Source organism: Nerophis lumbriciformis, linkage group LG01 (genome assembly GCF_033978685.3).
Source record: "Nerophis lumbriciformis linkage group LG01, RoL_Nlum_v2.1, whole genome shotgun sequence".
NCBI classification, from domain to species: Eukaryota; Metazoa; Chordata; class Actinopteri; order Syngnathiformes; family Syngnathidae; genus Nerophis; species Nerophis lumbriciformis.
The window spans coordinates 40,384,529-40,405,743 of record NC_084548.2 but is presented as its reverse complement, the minus strand read 5'-3'; the positions used below and the strand labels follow the sequence as shown (position 1 = coordinate 40,405,743).

The 21,215-nt window shown below is 40.7% G+C and overlaps 1 protein-coding gene across 6 annotated transcripts in view; it reads left to right on the top strand.

The window, feature by feature from the left end:
- Positions 1–21,215, top strand: part of LOC133619967 (dedicator of cytokinesis protein 3-like) — a 127,099-nt gene that overhangs the window by 33,513 nt on the left and 72,371 nt on the right. For all 6 annotated transcript variants that reach the window (XM_061981163.2, XM_061981162.2, XM_061981161.2 and 3 more), the window contains 2 exons: positions 7,044–7,099; positions 19,905–20,001. Coding sequence is in view for 5 of the 6 variants with exons in the window: in XM_061981162.2 (XP_061837146.1) it covers positions 7,044–7,099; positions 19,905–20,001 (153 nt within the window). In the remaining variant the exon portion in view is untranslated. The remainder of the gene's footprint in view (positions 1–7,043; positions 7,100–19,904; positions 20,002–21,215) is intronic.

Below are 21,215 nucleotides of genomic sequence, written 5' to 3'. Positions count from 1 at the left end.
TGTTTTCAGTCAGTACAGATTGGTGTCCTATTGCATTGTGTTGTGCATTACAAACTCAAAAGCCATTCAGCAGTTGACGCAAAAGGTACCTTATGGCTAATACCGTAGCATGTTGTCGCAAGGCGATGTGTTACTATGCTAGAAAAACAGTTCCTCAGTGTTCGCTCTTACAATAAAAATGACGCTACAGCTTGGTAATTATACAGGTTACGGAACGTAAATGAAGTATTGATGGCGGTTTTTGAATGCATTCTTATAGTGTTTTAGAGGCAGAATGGATTGCTCGCCACCTATAATAAGCTGATTATTACAAATTAAAATTGCCCAAAAAAGTGCAGTTCCCCTTTAAACACGGTTACAAACGGTTGGTAATAAATGGATTATTGTTCTTCATACCTACCTTTGTTCTCTGAGTAATTTCACTCGGTAAAGTATTTTCTAACAAATACCATATCAGATCAATATCTGTATCGGCTAATACTCAAGGCTCCAATATTGGTATTTTATTGGAAGTAAAAAGGTTGTATCATGACACCCCTAATATAACAATGAGCCTTTCTTTATGTTTTCATGTAACAAATCATGAACCAATAGTAAACATGGGATGATCAAGTACTAGGTACTTACAGGCATAGGCGCCGATCTACATTTCTGCCAGTGGGTGCTTGGTGTGTGTGTGTATAAAAAAAAAAAAATAGATGTTCAGCGAAGTTAATATCCTATATGATTTGTGGCTTTATTACTTTGTATTTTGTAAAACTCGCCACAAAATTAACTACAACAAGATTGATGTTTTTAAAAATATTTGAAAGATTGAAAGTTGCCATCAATCCCATGTGGATGCTCTGCATTGTCCTTAGGTGCTCGGGCCCCAAAGCACCCACGGGCTCGGCGCCTATGCTTATAGGGACTTTTAATAATTTTTTTTACATATCATAAAATATTACTTGATATGAAGTACACATACTGTTTATTGTGCTGTTTTTTCAGGGACATTTTTTTAGTAACACAAAGTCTTGTAGCTTTAATCAAGACCAAATCAAACAGACACTGTTTTTTTCTTTGGCAACTAACCTCATATTTCCCCACAGAAGGTATTTTTATACAATATCTTTATTAAAGCAGAGAAACACAGAGGTAGAACCATACAACACCATCACCGCTGGCTAAAATCAATATACTGCACTGCAGAAAAGGCTCGATACATATGTGTTTTCTATAGATCACATACTCCTCTATTAGGGGTGGCGGTACCTGTTCCAAACACTGTCACATTGCAAAGCCTAAAAAGTTAATGTCTAGAAAGAGAGAGAAGGAAGTGAGGCACTTAGGTATTATGGAATGCAACTGGAATGTTTGAAAGAAAGCACAAAAGCTGTCCTTTTCCATGTAAATGTAGGTGTTAGTGACTGCCTGTTGTCCTTCTCTATTCCCTTCAGCTATTTACAGTTCTTAACACCCCTCCATTTTGTTATACGCTCTGCTGCCCACACTGCTTCGCCCCCATATTCTCTCTGTGCTCACAGACTTAGTTTCACTCACTAATTGTTCACATCTGGCAAATTGGACAAACTGCAAGTGGGACATTTGGCACCATGTAATGTCACATACGGTACAGTATATCATAGAAGTGAGTACACACCTCACATCTTAACAGCCATTTTACTCAATCTATTGGGGGTACATTACGTTTTAAATTAAGTTTAGATATAATTAGAGAGTAATCAGTGAACCGTATTTTTCAGACCATAAGGCGCACTGTCGATGAACGGGTCTTTCCAGGTCTATTTTCATACAAAAGGCACACCACAGAATAAGGCACATAAAAAGGGTCATAATATGATTTTTTCCACTAAATTTAAAACACTTCCTTGTGGTCTCCTTAACATGTAATTGTGGTTATTTGGTCAAAATGTTGGATGGATTACGTTTTACAGACCGTCTTCAAGTCGCTTTTTGACTGTCTCTTCAGTGGGTGGTCTTATTTTCGTGGTTCCACTTCGACTGCGTCTTTTCCCCGTCAGCCATGTTGTAGTTTTTAGCACTTCCAGACCGAGTCTTCTGACAGATATAAGTTGGAACTATACACTACTTTGTATTAGAAATGGCAACAGCGGAGAATGAACGCCCTACAACAAGAGGATAGAGAAAAAGAAGGAGCTTATTGACTTTGGCGCGGACTAGAATGGCAAACTCAAGCAATATTTTCTAAACGTATGCAGATCCAATATACACAAGAGCAGGTACCAATAGGTAAGAAAAGTTGTTCTGCATAATAGGTCGCAAAAAAGCGCCAAACAATGTCTCTGAATAAGTGCTATTTTGGTGTCCTTTTACACACACTAAAATAATACCTGCATATTGAAGCACAGTACGTTTGACTATGGTAGCCATAATGCTCCACGTTCCATCAAGCGGTGCGTCTTCGTAGCTTACCAAAGTTGTACTAAAACATATTGACTGATTTTTGAGCACCTTGTGTATTGTTCTATATTGTCAATGGAACATCTAAGTTTTGGTATTGCTTGCTTATCCGTATTTGCTAGTGTCATATATTGAACCGGCATCAATCTGCAGTCCACACGTATCCCTAATGTGTGCCTGCCATCTACTGGTCACACTTATCCTTACACCATGTACCACAACCAGAATTATACATATATAAGGTACACTGTCGTTTTTTGAGAAAATGAAAGGATTTTAAGTGCGCCTTATAGTAGGAAAAATACGGTACATCCAGATTTAACGGTATCTCGAAATCCCAGTTTTAAAATCATGGTTCGGTTCATACTAGGTAAAGTAAGGGAACAAAATGCATAAAAAACTTTTGTGTACGGCTTTAATGTTTTTTAGAATGAAACATAAAACACTTAAAGGCTATTAAAGAAATTAAATATGCTAAAACTAACCCAATGTTGGTCATTACACTTTATTATAAGCTACACAGGCTGTGTTTTATAGGTACAAAGGTATGTGTGTTGCAGTGGAGGGGTAAGTGGGGTGCTTGGGGCCCCCTTTTGTAAAGTTTCCTTTTTTTTTTCTGGCAATAAATATGTGAGTTATAAAAAAATTATATCATTAATGATAATGTAAAATAAATATAGCCATGAAAGTTCAATATTAAGATTACTTGAATCAAACAAAGAACATCTAACAACCTACACCCCTTATTAAAAATGCAAAATGTTTTTTTTCCACCTGGTTAGCTGCAAATCTAACTACACTTCACTCAAAACAGACGTCACAACATCATCAAAGCTCACCTTTAAGCATTCACACAGAGCACCAGCATTTTGAAACAAGGATGAAGTGAGAGAAAAAAGATACAATAAATCTAAAACCATTTGTGGCAGCATCGGAGAAAGTTATGGTTAAGTATCACTTTTGCATCTCTTGCTCTTGATGGGTCGTAGTTAACGCCTTGTGTGAATGTGTGTGTCAATAGGTGAATGTGATGCATAATGTCAAACGATTTAGGTATTGTGCAGGTACAGTAAAGCGTTTTATAAATACAGACCACTTACCATATCTCATTGCACATAACTGTGGTGCATTCAAAGACCCTAGAAACAGAGGTGTCGCTTAGTTTTAAAGACAGGGAGACTTAATCCTCCAGGGGATGCACTAATAATGTAATCATAATAATATCATGTGTTCCATCATTCTTATATGGTTAACAATTTGTGATGTTGTATCTTTTTTGTGTCAACATTTGGTAATGCCTCTTTTTTGCAGCCATAAAAATAATATTATATACTTAATATTATAATTTGGACATTTTCCCTCTGTGGATACACCAAGAAACAAACTGAGGAGGGACAATTCCACTTCGATGCTGAAAACGGAATACATTACATTAAGTAAAGAGAAACTTGACGTATTTATAATTATATTTAAGTGAATAATGACATGTTATATGACTTTTTAAAAATCTGTTTATTGCCAATTTTATGAATTTATTAGCAGTTTTTGTAAAAAAGCTACAACAAATTATTCGGGGTAGTTATTTAGATGTGTTCTAGATATGTTAATCCCATCTTTAAAAAGTCAAGAACTTAATATATATTTGTACACGTGTTTTAACCAAACCAAATCTTTGCAATAATTAGTTTTTTAGTGCATGTAAACATTCCAAGTGTGTGTGTGTGTGTGTGTGTGTGTGTGTGTGGTGCAGTGATGTTTGGGTTAGGGTGTGGTGGGGGACTCTTGTGTATGGTGGCACGGGATTTGGTGCTGCATTCCTGATTTTAGATTTTTTGATACTAGTCGTCTCTAGCCCAATTTTTTGCTTCAAGTTAAAAGCAAACAAAAAAAGCAAACAGTTAAAAGCATACATCCTCACTGCTTGTTGGCGTAGCAAATAATGCCACAGTGGAGCCCATTAGATTGGCCCAACATTCGTTGTCCTTAACATTAGTAGATGGCTGGCTAGAACCCTAAACCTAAATCTTTTTTTTTTTTGCACCAATGGGTCTGAAAAAGCGAATGTGAAGGACAGTGCCGAGAAGAAAAAGACATTAAAGACTGCTTGGCCAGAATAGTAAACAACTATGTTGAAAGATGTGCATTTGTAGAAAATATGAAGACTTCGGGCGCAAAAACCGAGAAACGCCATTTTGCCGATTTAGAGCTGTGAGTACCACTGAATAGTTCACACCATTTTCTACCAGGAGGTGCAATCAAATCTTATGCAAAAGTGACTTATCTTTCTCATTTCACTGTTGAATATTGTGTTTCACTTCAGAAAGCGACAAGTGTCATGCTTACTTTGTGGCACAAACAGACAAATCCATCAGGACCTGTCAGTGCATTGATATTTAACGATCGTCAACCAATATCAGCGCTCATGTTTGCTAGCTTCGTGTCTGTTTTGCTGTGATTGTAACTAAATTACAGCATCAATAATGAGTAACTTTGATGACATCAGTAAGAGTGTGGTGACCTCGCCTTCTGGGGGTAAAAATTAAGAGACGTCCTGATAAATCTGAGCGGTCTGTGAGAGCAAGAAAGGTACACACAATGTGGTGGGGAAAATCCCATCTATTGCCTGTGTACATAATGTACAGGATACGTGTGTAGCCGCGTATTCTGAATCGTTTGTTTACTCTGCTGTTGTTGTCTTATAATGCAGCTGTCAATGTAATGATGTCATGTTGCATCAGTCAATGTAAACCCCAGACCTCCCACCGCGTCAGATGGCTTAGATCAGGGGTCGGCAACCCAAAAATGTTGAAAGAGCCATATTGGACCAAAAATACAAAAAAAAATCTGTCTGGAGTGGCAAACAATTTAAAGCCTTCTACAGTGTAAGTGTTAAAATAAAGGCAACACATGATGTAAGTGTCTATATTAGCTATAATAGCCTACTATCAAAGGCTGACGCAAATCTTCGTTGACAAAAATTTTGTATGTACATTTTTATCCTACACATTTTTGCAACATTGGAAATCATTAGTAAAATGGAGGCTTCTCACAGGATGAGATAACTTCTGGAAATGACTGGCTCAGAATGGCCAAAAGTATAGATGTTTGTGTCCAAGTTTAAGGAAACGGCAGGCTGTCTTCTTCTAGTGGATTTATTACAATCTTTGCAAGCTGGATAACGTTTCCTGTGGTCTGGAACAACATGGCACACAAACAACTATGAGAAATGTAGCCAATATTACATACAGATAATGTGTCACGAGACATGCAAATATAAATTAAAGGAGTTCAAATATACCTACAAACAAGGCATAATGATGCAGTATGTACATACAGCTAACCTAAATAGCATGTTAGCATCGATTAGCTTGCAGTCATGGATGGCCTAAATATGCCTGATGAGCACTCCAGCAAATCAATACAATCAACAAAGCTCACCTTTGTGCATTCACGCACAGCATAAAACGTTTAGTGGACAAAATGAGACAAAGAAGGAGTGGCATAAAACACGTCTTTCTGTGGCAGCATCGGAGAAAGTTGTACATGTAACCAAACTACGATGAGTTCAAGGATTGCTGGAATTAGTAGGACAAAACGATGCTTGCCAAATACTCTCATCAGTGAAGCATGTATAACATAAGCAGTGAGATTTCTAACGATTAAGAAGGTGTGTGTCATGTTTGTCCTCCTCCTCCTATCTTTTTCTATTTTCACACTTCTTTGAAAGAGGTCCGGGGAGCCACAAGGGCGGCGCTAAAGAGCCACATGCGGCTCTAGAGCCGCGGGTTGCTGACCCCGGGCTTAGATGGTAGAGAAGCCGTTCAGAAACTTGATGGTTCCTGGTACGAATTTAGCTTCCGCTATCCCAGTCACTGCTCTTGTGTCCTTGGGCAAGAAACTTCACCCACTTTGCTCCCAGTGCCACTCACACTGGTGTATGAATGTGGATGAATGTTTGATGGTGGTTGGAAAGGCCGTGGGTGCACATTTCAGCGACCATTCCATCAGTCTACCACAGGGCAACTGAGGCTACAAATATAGCTTACCACCATCAACGTGGAGTGAATGAATGACAGCTTCTCAGTTCTCACTGTAAAGCGCATTGAGTGTATAGAAAAGCACTATATAAGATTTGTGTGACACAGAGTAGCCACTACATTACTAGATAAATTATTTGGTTCTGCTAAAATGAGGTTACCCTTATTCTATTTTAATACTTTAAGGGGTTGATTTCTTATTGTAGTTATGCATGGCTATGTCTGTCTGTAATGACTGCAGGAGTAAGCTTTGTGCTTGCTAAATAGTGAGCCTCTTTGCTATTACAAATGTTATCACTTAATGGTATGTCCTGCACCTCCAATAAGGCTCCTTTTTATAGTTATAAATGATAACATCTCATAGTGATAATGGATTTAACAGAGTATTGTGCAGAACTAGCCATCAAACATTATTAGTGAGTTCATAACATTGTTAATAACCCATTTTTAAGAAATGCATAAACCATAACCCATTTTAAAGGGTGGTGCCACTTCTTTTTATTGCTGTTGTAGCTAAACTATAGATCGATAACACATTCCTGTCACAGTGTGTAACATCTCTTCCCATCTGTCTGTCCACAGGGTATTTTCCCAGTCAGCTATGTCCACTTGAAGAAATCGACTGTGACCAACAGAGGGTAAGTTGGAAGTCTATAGTAATTTTAAAAACATGCAGCATCATAACAAAAAGTAAGATCTGTTAAACAAGCTGCGCTTTGCTAGGAAATAATTGGAGTTTTGTTGAATGTCAGGAACTCGACCTGACCTGTGCAGTGTTTGCATTCAGTTATAATGACAAAATCTGCAGGCAGTCAACATATGATGATAAATATCAATCAATCAATCAATCAATGTTTATTTATATAGCCCTAAATCACAAGTGTCTCAAAGGGCTGCACAAGCCACAACGACATCCTCGGTACAGAGCCCACATAAGGGCAAGGAAAAACTCACCCCAGTGGGACGTCGATGTGAATGACTATGAGAAACCTTGGAGAGGACCGCATATGTGGGTGACCCCCCCTCTAGGGGAGACCGAAAGCAATGGATGTCGAGTGGGTCTGACATAATATTGTGAAAGTCCAGTCCATAGTGGATCCAACATATCAGCGAAAGTCCAGCCCATAGTGGATCCAACATAATAGTGAGAGTCCAGTCCATAGTGGGGCCAGCAGGAAACCATCCCGAGCGGAGACGGGTCAGCAGCGCAGAGATGTCCCCAACCGATGCACAGGCTAGCGGTCCACCCCGGGTCCCGACTCTGGACAGCCAGCACTTCATCCATGGCCACCGGACCTGTGTAACTCCCCCTCCACAAGGAAGAGGGGGGCCGAATACTGAAAGATTTGGTGTCATAAACAACTGTACAATAATTCCAGACATGTAAAACGTAGCTACCCTTGGTCACTATTGCTATTGAATATTTGTGTAGCTTGTAGGACTGTGAATATTTGGGCACCACACGATTCGATTCAATTATTGGGGGTAATGATTCAATTCAGAATCGATTCTCAATTCAAAATGATTCTTGATTTATAATCAATACTTTTTTAATAACATTGGGTGTCAGTTCTATGATTAACTACTGTACATTCCTCCATAATATAGATAAACAGCTCTAATCCATTCCTGTGTTACTTTAAAAAAAACTGGCTGTGTTTAAAGAAAAATTCTACCCAAACATTTCATTAAGTCAAATACAAATAAGGCAAGAAAAGTATTCAACATGCACCTTTCTTTTCCAAAAAAAAATCTGTACAGCAGATATGGGCATCTACATCAACATGATTTGCCTTAGTGGCTACTGAGGACGGATTGAAAACAATTGATTTTTAATTGATCATAATCAATTAAGAATCGGTAAAAAAAAGAATTGCGATTATTTCAAAAAAAATTTTTTTTTACTCTCCTAGTAGCTAGTCAACAAGTTTGAAGAGGAAATGCATTTTTTGGGGGTAATTTTGTAATCATTATGAAAGACATGACAATGGGTGTTTTTTTGTTTTTTTTTGCAATCCATCCATCCATCCATCCATCTTCTTCCGCTTATCCGAGGTCGGGTCGCGGGGGCAGCAGCCTAAGCAGGGAAGCCCAGACTTCCCTCTCCCCAGCCACTTCGTCCAGCTCCTCCCGGGGGATCCCGAGGCGTTCCCAGGCCAGCCGGGAGACATAGTCTTCCCAACGTGTCCTGGGTCTCCCTCGTGGCCTCCTACCGGTCGGACATGCCCTAAACACCTCCTTAGGGAGGCGCTCGGGTGGCATCCTGACCAGATGCCCGAACCACCTCATCTGGCTCCTCTCGATGTGGAGGAGCAGCGGCTTTACTTTGAGCTCCCCCCGGATGACAGAGCTTCTCACCCTATCTCTAAGGGAGAGCCCCGCCACCCGGCGGAGGAAACTCATTTCGGCCGCTTGTACCCGTGATCTTGTCCTTTCGGTCATAACCCAAAGCTCATGACCATAGGTGAGGATGGGAACGTAGATCGACCGGTAAATTGAGAGCTTTGCCTTCCGGCTCAGCTCCTTCTTCACCACAACGGATCGATACAGCGTCCGCATTACTGAAGACGCCGCACCGATCCGCCTGTCGATCTCACGATCCACTCTTCCCTCACTCGTGAACAAGACTCCAAGGTACTTGAACTCCTCCACTTGGGGCAAGATCTCCTCCCCAACCCGGAGATGGCACTCCACCCTTTTCCGGGCGAGAACCATGGACTCGGACTTGGAGGTGCTGATTCTCATCCCAGTCGCTTCACACTCAGCTGCGAACCGATCCAGTGAGAGCTGAAGATCCTGGCCAGATGAAGCCATCAGGACCAAATCATCTGCAAAAAGCAGAGACCTAATCCTGCAGCCAGCAAACCGGATCCCCTCAACGCCTTGACTGCGCCTAGAAATTCTGTCCATAAAAGTTATGAACAGAATCGGTGACAAAGGGCAGCCTTGGCGGAGTCCAACCCTCACCGGAAACGTGTCCGACTTACTGCCGGCAATGCGAACCAAGCTCTGACACTGATCATACAGGGAGCGGACCGCCACAATCAGACAGTCCGAAACCCCATACTCTCTGAGCACTCCCCACAGGACTTCCCAAGGGACACGGTCGAATGCCTTCTCCAAGTCCACAAAGCACATGTAGACTGGTTGGGCAAACTCCCATGCACCCTCAAGGACCCTGCCGAGAGTATAGAGCTGGTCCACAGTTCCACGACCAGGACGAAAACCACACTGTTCCTCCTGAATCCGAGGTTCGACTATCCGGCGTAGCCTCCTCTCCAGTACACCTGAATAGACCTTACCGGGAAGGCTGAGGAGTGTGATCCCACGATAGTTAGAACACACCCTCCGGTTCCCCTTTTTAAAGAGAGGAACCACCACCCCGGTCTGCCAATCCAGAGGTACTTCCCCCGATTTCCACGCGATGCTGCAGAGTCTTGTCAACCAAGACAGCCGTACAGCATCCAGAGCCTTAAGGAACTCCGGGCGGATCTCATCCACCCCCGGGGCCTTGCCACCGAGGAGCTTTTTAACTACCTCAGCAACCTCAGCCCCAGAAATAGGAGAGCCCACCACAGATTCCCCAGGCACTGCTTCCTCATAGGAAGACGTGTTGGTGGGATTGAGGAGGTCTTCGAAGTATTCCCTCCACCGATCCACAACTTCCGCAGTCGAGGTCAGCAGAACACCATCCGCACCATACACGGTGTTGGTAGTGCACTGCTTCCCCTTCCTGAGGCGGCGGATGGTGGTCCAGAATCGCTTCGAAGCTGTCCGGAAGTCGTTTTCCATGGCTTCCCCGAACTCCTCCCATGTCCGAGTTTTTGCCTCTGCGACCGCTGAAGCCGCACACCGCTTGGCCTGTCGGTACCTGTCCGCTGCCTCAGGAGTCCCATGAGCCAAAAGAACCCGATAGGACTCCTTCTTCAGCTTGACGGCATCCCTCACCGCCGGTGTCCACCAACGAGTTCTAGGATTACCGCCACGACAGGCACCAACTACCTTGCGGCCACAGCTCCAATCAGCCGCCTCGACAATAGAGGTGCGGAACATGGTCCACTCGGACTCAATGTCCAGCACCTCCCTCGTGACATGTTCAAAGTTCTTCCGGAGGTGGGAATTGAAACTCTCTCTGACAGGAGACTCTGCCAGACGTTCCCAGCAAACCCTCACAATGCGTTTGGGCCTGCCAGGTCTGTCCGGCATCCTCCCCCACCATCGCAGCCAACTCACCACCAGGTGGTGATCGGTAGAAAGCTCCGCCCCTCTCTTCACCCGAGTGTCCAAAACATGAGGCCGCAAATCCGATGACACAACTACAAAGTCGATCATAGAACTGCGGTCTAGGGTGTCCTGGTGCCAAGTGCACATATGGACACCCTTATGCTTGAACATGGTGTTCGTTATGGACAATCCGTGACGGGCACAAAAGTCCAATAACAAAACACCACTTGGGTTCAGATCCGGGCGGCCATTCTTCCCAATCACGCCTCTCCAGGTTTCACTGTCGTTGCCAATATGAGCGTTGAAGTCCCCCAGTAGAACGAGGGAATCACCCGGGGGAGCACTCTCAAGTACTCCCTCGAGTGAATCCAAAAAGGTTGGGTACTCTGAGCTGCTGTTTGGCGCGTAAGCGCAAACAACAGTCAGGACCCGTCCCCCCACCCGAAGGCGGAGGGAAGCTACCCTCTCGTCCACCGGGTTGAACTCCAACATGCAGGCTCTGAGCCGGGGGGCAACAAGAATTTCCACCCCAGCCCGTCGCCTCTCACTGCTGGCAACGCCAAAGTGGAAGAGAGTCCAGCCCCTCTCGAGAGAACTGGTTCCAGAGCCCTTGCTGTGCGTCGAGGTGAGTCCGACTATATCCAACCGGAACTTCTCTACCTCGCGCACTAGCTCAGGCTCCTTCCCCCCCAGCGAGGTGACGTTCCACGTCCCAAGAGCTAGCTTCTGTAGCCGAGGATCGGACCGCCAAGTGCCCTGCCTTCGGCTACCGCCCAGCTCACATTGCACCCGACCTCTATGGCCCCTGCTATGGGTGGTGAGCCCATTGGAGGGGGGACCCACGTTGCCTCTTCGGGCTGTGTCCGGCCGGGCCCCATGGGGACAGGCCCGGCCACCAGGCGCTCGCCATCGTGCCCCAACTCCGGGCCTGGCTCCGGAGGGGGGCCCCGGTGACCCTCGTCCGGGCGAGGGAAATCTGAGTCTCGGTTCTTGCATTTCCATAGAAGTCTTTTTTGCAATCTAAATAGTAAATACATTTGATTAAAAGTCTGCTTACAATGGAGCCTATGGGAGCCGGGCTAATCCGCCTACAAAGCCCTTAAAAACATATCCAAACCCCTCCATTGAGGTTTTATATAAATGATGGAAGTATATATGTAATGTAGTAACAGGCGCATTGATAATAACATCTAAGGTTCTGCAGCCTTTGTAGCAGAAACTCCAGGTTCTGTAACAGCTTTTTCCTTCAGGCCATAACACATCAAAATAATCTCCTCAATTCCCCCCCAAAACGGATTAACTCGTTGGACTATAAAGACAATATAACATACATCCGTAAACGTGGATGCATATGCAAAAGTACAATATATTTACCTGTACAGTAAATCTATTTATATCTGCACCTTCTTTTGTAAATGCAAACACTCTGCATCTTACTGCTCTTTTATCCTGCACTACAATGAGCAAATGCAACTAATATCTGTTCTTATCTGTACTGTAAAGTTCAAATTTGAATTACAATAAAAGGAAGTGTAACTCGAAGTCGAAGTGTAAGTCTAAAATTTACGTATTTTGATAATTTCAAGCATCCACAGCACATTCATTTAAAAAACGCATTACCTTTGCTTTTTTTTTTCCTTCATCACTGAATATTACTCACTGCAGACTTTATGAGAGCCAACAAACATTACAAAACACCACTTAACGTATAAGGTCTGCTATCATTAGGATGCCGACTGCTAGGATGTTCATATATTCCCATTTAGGTAAAGAATGTCTCATAGTCCTCACAAAGAAACGGGGTGGGGGTGCAAGGGGGACCAAGCGTCATTTCGTGTCCTGGCCATTTTCGGGTCCTAAATGGCTGTCAAAGTGTACCAGCTTGTCGGAATATCTACTCAGACTTCATTTGTCCAGGTGAAATGTATTATTTATGATCTAGAATAAACTTCCATGATGTAAACATAGGGACACAAGGGAGTGATCACAGCGCCGCTATAAATAGTTTGTCTGCCTTTGCGCTAATAATAACAATATCACTAATACTTGGTTAATATTCAAGTCACGAAATGTAAATGGAGTATTGTTGGCGGTTCTTGAATGGTTATTTATTGGATTTTTTTGGGCGAAAGAGTAGAGCTCCCATTGGCTCTGCTGTAAGAGGACTTTTATTTACGTTTATTCAATATTTAGAATGCATTAAAAAAAAGGCATTCGTCGTCATGTCTTTCATAATGATTGTGAACGATAGGCAAAATTAAAAGAAAAAGTACAGTTCCCCTTTAACGATTGCACAACTACACTGCTCAACACCTAATTATCTCATCTTAATTCCAAGTCAATCACACTTCCAGGATATAAACCAGTGCAATTAGGATGCAATAACAATTGAATCAATTTCCCCTGCAGTTGTGCAAAATGGGACGGATTGCCAATAGCAAAAGCAGAGATAATTAGCAAGACAACCACTTTCAAAGAATGTTTTTTTGCAGGTGCTGATGGCTAATTCCTGGCTAAATTAGCATTTTTTCTAATGCCTGCATTGGGTGTTTTTTGTAACATACAGACATTACTCAGGAAGTGCTGCTCCTGTTTTTCAAGAGCCAGGGTCAAGGAGGAATACAACTTGACTTCCAACAGGCCATATTAGAAAATAAATTGAGCTATTTTATCAAATAACTTTATACAAGACTGACTGTGCAATATAACACAACAGGCTGCATTCTATCACTCCATTTGGACCAGGAATTCACTCTTGTGTCACCACTCCCCAGCTGAGTTATCTCCTGTGGGGACTGGAGGACTTCTGTTGGTACTCAAACTATTAAAAAGTAACAACTTCTAAATCACCGTGATCCTACTTCCTCACTCCAGGAGCAGCAGTTTGGGAACTCTGTTTTGCTTTCGGGTAGAGTTAATGATGTGACACATCTATTGCCTTTTCCTAAAGTGTTCCCTTCACTGACAATCACTCAAATTCATGAACCGAGTGGCTTCCCCTTGTCTCAATGACAGTGATACACAAGCAAGGCCTTAAAATGCAAATGATAGGAAATGTCTACAATTTTTGTCTGTGAGAGAAACTGGTTGGCTTACAGGAATACTATTTTAGGTATATTTGTGGAGGTCACAGGTTTTTCCTGTTCTTGTGTGGGTTCTCTCCAGGTACTGTGAATTCCCCCCACAGTCCAAAAACATGAACTATTTGTTGGTGACATTGATGAGTCTAAATTGTCCATAAGTTTGTTTGTGAGTAGGGACACACACAAACACTTGTCGAGCTAACAATCAGTTAAGCAGCAAACTGTCAAACTGCCTCTAGATAATGTTACATATTCCAATGCTAACGAAGTAAGTATGCCTTATTGAAAACGCTAGCCTGATGCTAATTTATATTGGCTTCAATGTAGACATGCTACGGATTAGCATTAGTGATTTTTACATGACAATTTCAACACCTCCAAATTTGGTTACGGGAACTACAAATAAGATGAACGCTACAATTAAACAGCTGTTGTGTAATAAGTACAATACTTCCAGTATAAGCACCTTTTAGGGTGCAACAAAAGACACAACTGGCACATTCAGCTTATTGGCAAAGACTACTTCCTAGCTAGGTAACACACTGTAGCCTATACACTACTGCCAGGGTTTCCCCTTGATGTATTTGATCGTGGCGGTGCGCCAAGGCAACATCTTAGCCGCCACACCTTAAAAATTAGTTTTTTTAAAAATGTGAAGACAAAATAAAGTAATATAATGTATTGTTGCATCCAGAAGGAGACACCGAGTGCTAAGCTCTTTTTAGCTTTAATTGCCAATATTAGGCTAACAACGGACCCAATTCCAACAATTATTGCATCCGTGCACACACGTCTCTGTGTTTCACTCTGCGACACGCAACACCTCATAATCCACCAACATGGTGTGTTCACAGACCATGGGAAAAATGAACATCATAACACACTAACATACACATTAACACCAGCGGGTCTTTACAGTATGAATGAAAATATATAGTTCATTATTCACGCACTATTGACCAGTGATGCACCAAAATTTAGCCATCCAAAAGAGACGTACTTTGATCACCGGAACAACGCTGTCGAAACCGAATGTTGTGATGACATTAGCCCTATGCACAGGGTTGTCTGGATCGAAGGAAGCGTGTCCGCGATGGGGCCGTTCTTAAAAGTACCAGTAGAGTGCAAAAACAAGTTGCCTCTATATTGAAGCTATTATCATATATATCTGATGTATGACACCGAAAGACTTACAAAGTTTGCAAGTAAATATATATGATCAAAATAGTATCAATCTCATGGAGATTTCCGAGCCATTTTGAGAGATAAAGAGCTAGCCTGTCACATGCTTGCGTGATGTAGAGGTTGGAACCACAGATTCCTTCATCACCAACAACAATGCAAATCATGCAGACTTTATGAGAGCCAATAATTATTACTTTCGTGAAAAATAATGATCCAGAACCATATATTGTTGAGCCTAAATATAAGGAGGATGAGCTACAAGTCTTAGAAGCTCTACTAAACAAATCCAGCTTTAGTAAAACACTACGCGTCATGTAGCAGTATTGCTAAGTGCTAAACAAGAAATGCAAACTGCAAACATAATAAAAGTATAGCTTACTGTACGATGTCTGCTCTCACTGTGCTGACGACTGATAGGGTTTTCATATCTTCCCGTTTATATGAAGAATTAATCATGATGCACACAAAGGGTTAACAAGGAAAAGTCTCCTTGCAGACACTGTCTTTGGTTGTGTGTTTGAATGTCACAGATGAACGAACAACTTCTAGATTCATGGCTAAATTCTTCTATCATCCAGATGAGAGGCATGATTTATAATGTAGCCGAGACGTGATGATGCAGGAGCAGCAGAGGACCACTAAGCTGTGTGTTTTCAATGCGCCGCTAAAAATGGCTTGTCTGCGTCAGTACTTATAATAACAACATTGCTGATACTTGGTTAATATTCAGGTCAGGATGTGTACATAGAGCATTGTTGGCGTGTTTCGGATGGTTATTTAGAGGGTTGTGTAGGCGGAAGAGAGAGCTATTGTTGACAGACTATTTATGTATTTATTTATTTACGACTTTGAATATTTAATAATAATACTTATTTTTGTTTTTCAAAAAAATTTATTTGGACACTAGGGGAACATATTCTAAGTAATAAAGACTTAATTTAGAGTTATTTGGTTAGGGTTAGGGTCAGGGTTAGAGGGTTAGGGTTATAATAAGGCCATGCCGAATAAGGCATTAATAAGTACTTAATAATGACTAGTTAATAGCCAGTATGTTACTAATTTGCATGTTAATAAGCAACTAATTAATGGTGAATATGCTCCCCAAACTAAAGTGTTACCATGTTTTTTTTACTGGTGCATAAAATGAACCGTGCATGAACATCACCTTGTTCAAACAACAAAACCAACATAGTGCATAAACTCACAACAAACTACACACCTGCAAATCAGTCAGCTGTTGGGAGAAGGGAGAAGTTTGTATTTACACGATGAGTCGGGTGTGTTTTGACCTCCGCCGAACCCCTGAGCCCGACTCACCGAACCCCTAGGGTTCGATCGAACCCAGGTTAAGAACCACTGGTGTATAAGTACTTTTTAAGCACATTCAACATTCAACAAAAATGTGCTATAAAAATAAAGTGGATTGAATTTGGTTGAAATACTACAAAGATAATGATAATGATATATTAGTCACAACAACTGTGATAGGAAATGTTCATATCATTATATCCTTAATGCAAAGTCCATTATATAATACTTGCAAATGAGATTCAGAAAACAATTAATAACAACCGGACAGCACAGTTTTCATAACTAACTCATTTTTAAATGTTACATTTAACAAATAGATTATATTATTAAACAATAGACATTTATGAACACACACAAAACTACTGAAAATGTATTAATACTGAAAATGTAGGGAAACTGCACCTTTTTAGGAATTTCTTTCACAATCATTATGTGAGAGAAGAACACATATGTTTTTCTTTTTACAATAAATTCTAACTTGTAAATAAACGCTAGCAAAAGTCAGCTAACAAAGCAGGTAATGGGATTCGCTCTATTCTGCATATAAAGCACTCTAAAATGTAACAATCTAACAATCTCCATTAAGGTTTGATATACACACTGTAAATATATACTGTATGTAATTCGCTATTTCCTTCAAGAATAACAACTACTATTAATCATGACAGACTTCATGAGAGCCTACGACTGCTTTAAGACAATGATCCAGAACCTTATCTTTTTGAGCTGAATATAAGAGAATGAGCTTTACGTTTGAGAAGTTGAGTAATAAACAGATCCAACAAGTAGCACTATTGTTAAGTGCTAAACAAGAAATAAAAACTACGAACATATACAATCACCTTCTGTACAATGTCTGCTCTCAGTGAAATGCAGACTTTTGGGATGTTCATATCTTCCTGTTAAGATGAAGAATTAATCATAATCCTCACATAGGTAGAAAAAAACACGTTTTCGTGTCTTCCTCACCATCTCCGGGTATAAGTTGGATGTTAAAGTTGACCAACTTCTTGGTTTATGGCCACAACATTCTGCTATACAAGTGTGAGGCACAAGTTGTAATGTACAATTAACTTTCACCAACTCAGAGGTGATGCAGCAGCTCACCAGCTCAGTATGTCAATAGCTGCAGTAACTTGAGTGAAGCCCTTTTCGGTAACAGTAGAAGGGAAAGTCAAACACAAATACAAAAATAGATGGAATAGACATTGAAAGAGTAAAGGAAACACATTTTGGGGCATAAGGGTGTAATAATAGATGATCAAATGAACTGGAAATCTCATATAAAAAAATATACAACATAAAGTAGCAATACATATTTCTATAATGAATAAAGCAAAATATGTTCTGGACCAAAAATCACTTCCTATTCTCTACTGCTCGCTAGTGTTACCATACATAGTTATTGTGCAGACATATGGGGAAACAACTACAAAAGTACACTTCATTCACTAACTGTGTTACAAAAAAGACTAATTAGAATAATACATAATGTTGGATATAGAGAACATACAAACCCTTTATTTATTGAATCAACAACATTGAAATTCAACGACTCAGTGCATTTGCAAACAGCTAGAATTATGTACAAATCAAACTATAACCAGCAACCCACAAATGTATAACAATTCTTCTCAATAAAAGAGGAGAAATATAACCTTAGAGGAGAATCTAATTTAAAAAATGTGTATGCTCGTACAACATTTACAACCTTTAGCATATCAGTATGTGGAATTAAATTATGGAATGGATTAAGCAAGGAAATCTAACAAATCACCAATATGATTCAGTTTAAGAGACTGTTCAAACTACAAGTGTTCACAAAGTATGAAGAAAAAGAATTATGATAAATATCTTCAACTTGAAAAAAAAATAAAAAATTATTTATGTATTTAATATTTGTTTACTTACTTAAGGTATATTTATTTATTTATTCATTCATTCATTTATTCAATGTTCTGTTACAAACAGAGAACAAAGAAATGGGATACAACTGCTATGATATGAAAAGGGGTAGGAATAAATAAGCTCTGCTTCTTCCTATTCCTTTTCAGACGTGCTGTAATGAAACAACTGGAAATTTGTGATGCATTACTTTGTAATTGTATTGTATGCATGTTTGAAATAAACTGGACTGAACTGAACTGAATTCAACGCTACAAGCATGTCCGAATCTCCCCGAAGTTGTCCAATTCGTTGTGCTTCATTTGTGCTCGTTTGTGCTGCAAAAATTTTACGTTTTTTAAGTTAACATAACATGGTATTTATATGTAATTAACATTGTACTAATCATAACTAGACCCCGACTATGTCAAACTTCCCCAAACTTGTATCATTTGTTTGTGCTTTGTTTGTGCTTGTATTTGCTGAAAACATTTTTGGTCTAATTTATAGTTTTTAAGTTATTAACATTTTATAGAGCTGGTATGAATCTTAATCAATTAACACCTTGAAAACTACACCCAAACCAGCACAAACAAATCACAAATGAATGGGGCAACTTTGGAGAGATGTCTAAAATGTCTAAAATGTTTTTTAGAATAACTTAAAAACCGTAACAGCACAAACAAAAACATTTTCAGCCCACAAGTTTGGGAACAATTGGACATGGTGGGGGGTCCAACTTCACACAGGTGTTGCAGTAGCTATGTTACATCTCTGTGGTCAATGTGCTGCTTGTCATGATCCGTGGTCAGATCATGTTTTGTGTTATCGGTTTGTTTTGGACTCCTTTTAGTTCCTGGTTATGCACTTCCTGAGTTTAGTCACCATGGTTACTTATGATTTTCACCTGCCTTTTTGCGCACCTGTTGCTCATCAGAGACTCTATTTAGTTCTGCCTTTTCCGGTCACTCAGTGTAGCTTCATTGTTTGTATCACGCCTGTACCAAGTAAGTTTTGTAGTTCCATGCCATGGCATCTGTTTAAGTGATTAGCCTCTCGTGTTTTAGGCATGCCTGTCTTTCTTTTTGTTGTGTTGCCTGTCCTGTTGGTAGTTTGGATTATTTATGTTTAATAAACCAAAGCCTACCTTCACGCTGTCGTCCGGAGCCGTCCATTGTTGCATTGAGAGAACGAACCGCAGCATGACACTGCTAAAAAGTAGTTTCTTAGTGTTTGCACTTATAATACCAATACCGCAAATACTTGGTAAAAATTCAGATTACAAGACGTAACTGGAGTATTGTTTTTTAGAAGGCTTTATTAGGAAAAAGTTTACTCCTATTAGCTGCATTGTTAGCCAACTCATACTTGCAGTATATTACGAATTAAAATGCACAAAAAAAAGACATGTGTTCTTGTCTTACATAGGGATTGTGAATGATTGGCAACATTCCCCAAAAGTGCAGTTCCTTTTCAAGTACTAGTATAGATTCCAAGGTACCCAGGATTGGTACTGTTCAAATGTGAAAGACACCCATCCCTACATGTGCGTTAGAATGGCTATCTGTCCCTCAGTCCTGTGACTGACAGTTAATCATTCCATTCAGCTGGGATAGGTTAAATCTTTCTTGCGGCACAACAATTGGAAAAGAAACATTGTGTTACCTGTCATGTCTACGCCAGGCTTTTGCACAAACTTTTTCTGTTGACATGCCTCTGGGCACACTCACATTCATGCAAATGTTTCTGTCTACAGGCTGTGTGAGACTGTAGTGCCCCTTGAGGACCCCATAATCACAGAGACCACCTCAACTTTGCAGGAGTGGGGTGTCTTGTGGAAGCAGCTCTATGTGGCAAGTAGCAATTTACGAATACACACAACATAACAGATATGACAACAAATTCCTAAGCAATAAGTGTGAGACCAGCTCTAACATTCACTGGATTTTCCTAGGATATTTGGGAGAAAAGCTAAAAGCTAAAAATATTTCATCCATCGTTGTTTCATTTGCATCCTCCAGAGGGGTTTAACGAAACAGACTTTTTCAGCATGTTTTCCCCCATGCGCCTAATTCAGCACATATCACCCTGAGTTCTGCAAAAGTTGAGATATAGCCTAAATATACAGGCACCTCGTTCAGATTTTCCAGAAGCATGTCTTGATTGTTGCCCTAGATTTTCATGCACTATCTCAGTGGGCGCAGAAATGGGTTCTGGACACAGATAATGGCCCACAGACCTGTCACACCAATTTCATGCGCTGTCATTCAGCCTTTGATTGATCTTGGACTGCTTCACTTAGTTGCAGTATCATCTTCACTTGCTGGGCAAAAGTGATTACTGGAAACCTAAAACATCCTTAATCCAGCTCCAGGGCAGGCAGAAAGGGTTAGAAGCCTTTTTTTTTTTTTACATAACCTCTCACCAAGGACTGCTCATGTTCTGAGCCAAGATTACTGTGATGATGTAACTTCCTCTGAAGCTCGACTAATGCGATGCGTTGTTTTAATGGTGCTTGTTTCGGCGCTCACCCCCAGTGTGATACAGGCCATGCTGCCACAGTTGGCTAGATAATAATAGGATGTATCACGGACAAGACACCGATAGACTCTACCCTATTGTTGCCTGTTTGAATTTGTTGTATTATCTCCAGGAGCAATGGTCTAAACATAATGTTGGGAATTGCACATTTAGCCCTACAAAAGAGACGTCTGGAAGGGCTCATAAATTCCTGACAAAATCTTTGTTCCTCAGCAGCCTTGGAGAACAAGCAATCTTTATCCTCATTAAATTTACATGACTATTGTGGTGCTGTTTAATCCATGCATTTATGTAAACAAACCTAAGGAGTAATGTGGCTTTGTCATATCATTAGGGAGAACAGAGATTGTCTGAATTTATTTTGTTGTCCTTGCTCTATAAGAAATTACCACCAGGAGGTCAAAGCAGGAGAGTAATATTTGTGTTTTAGACCTCTGGGCATGAATCTCAGTGGAAACACATATGGTAAATGGCTTGCTTTTTATATGGCGGCTTTCCTACCCTCAGGGTACTCGAAACACTTTCA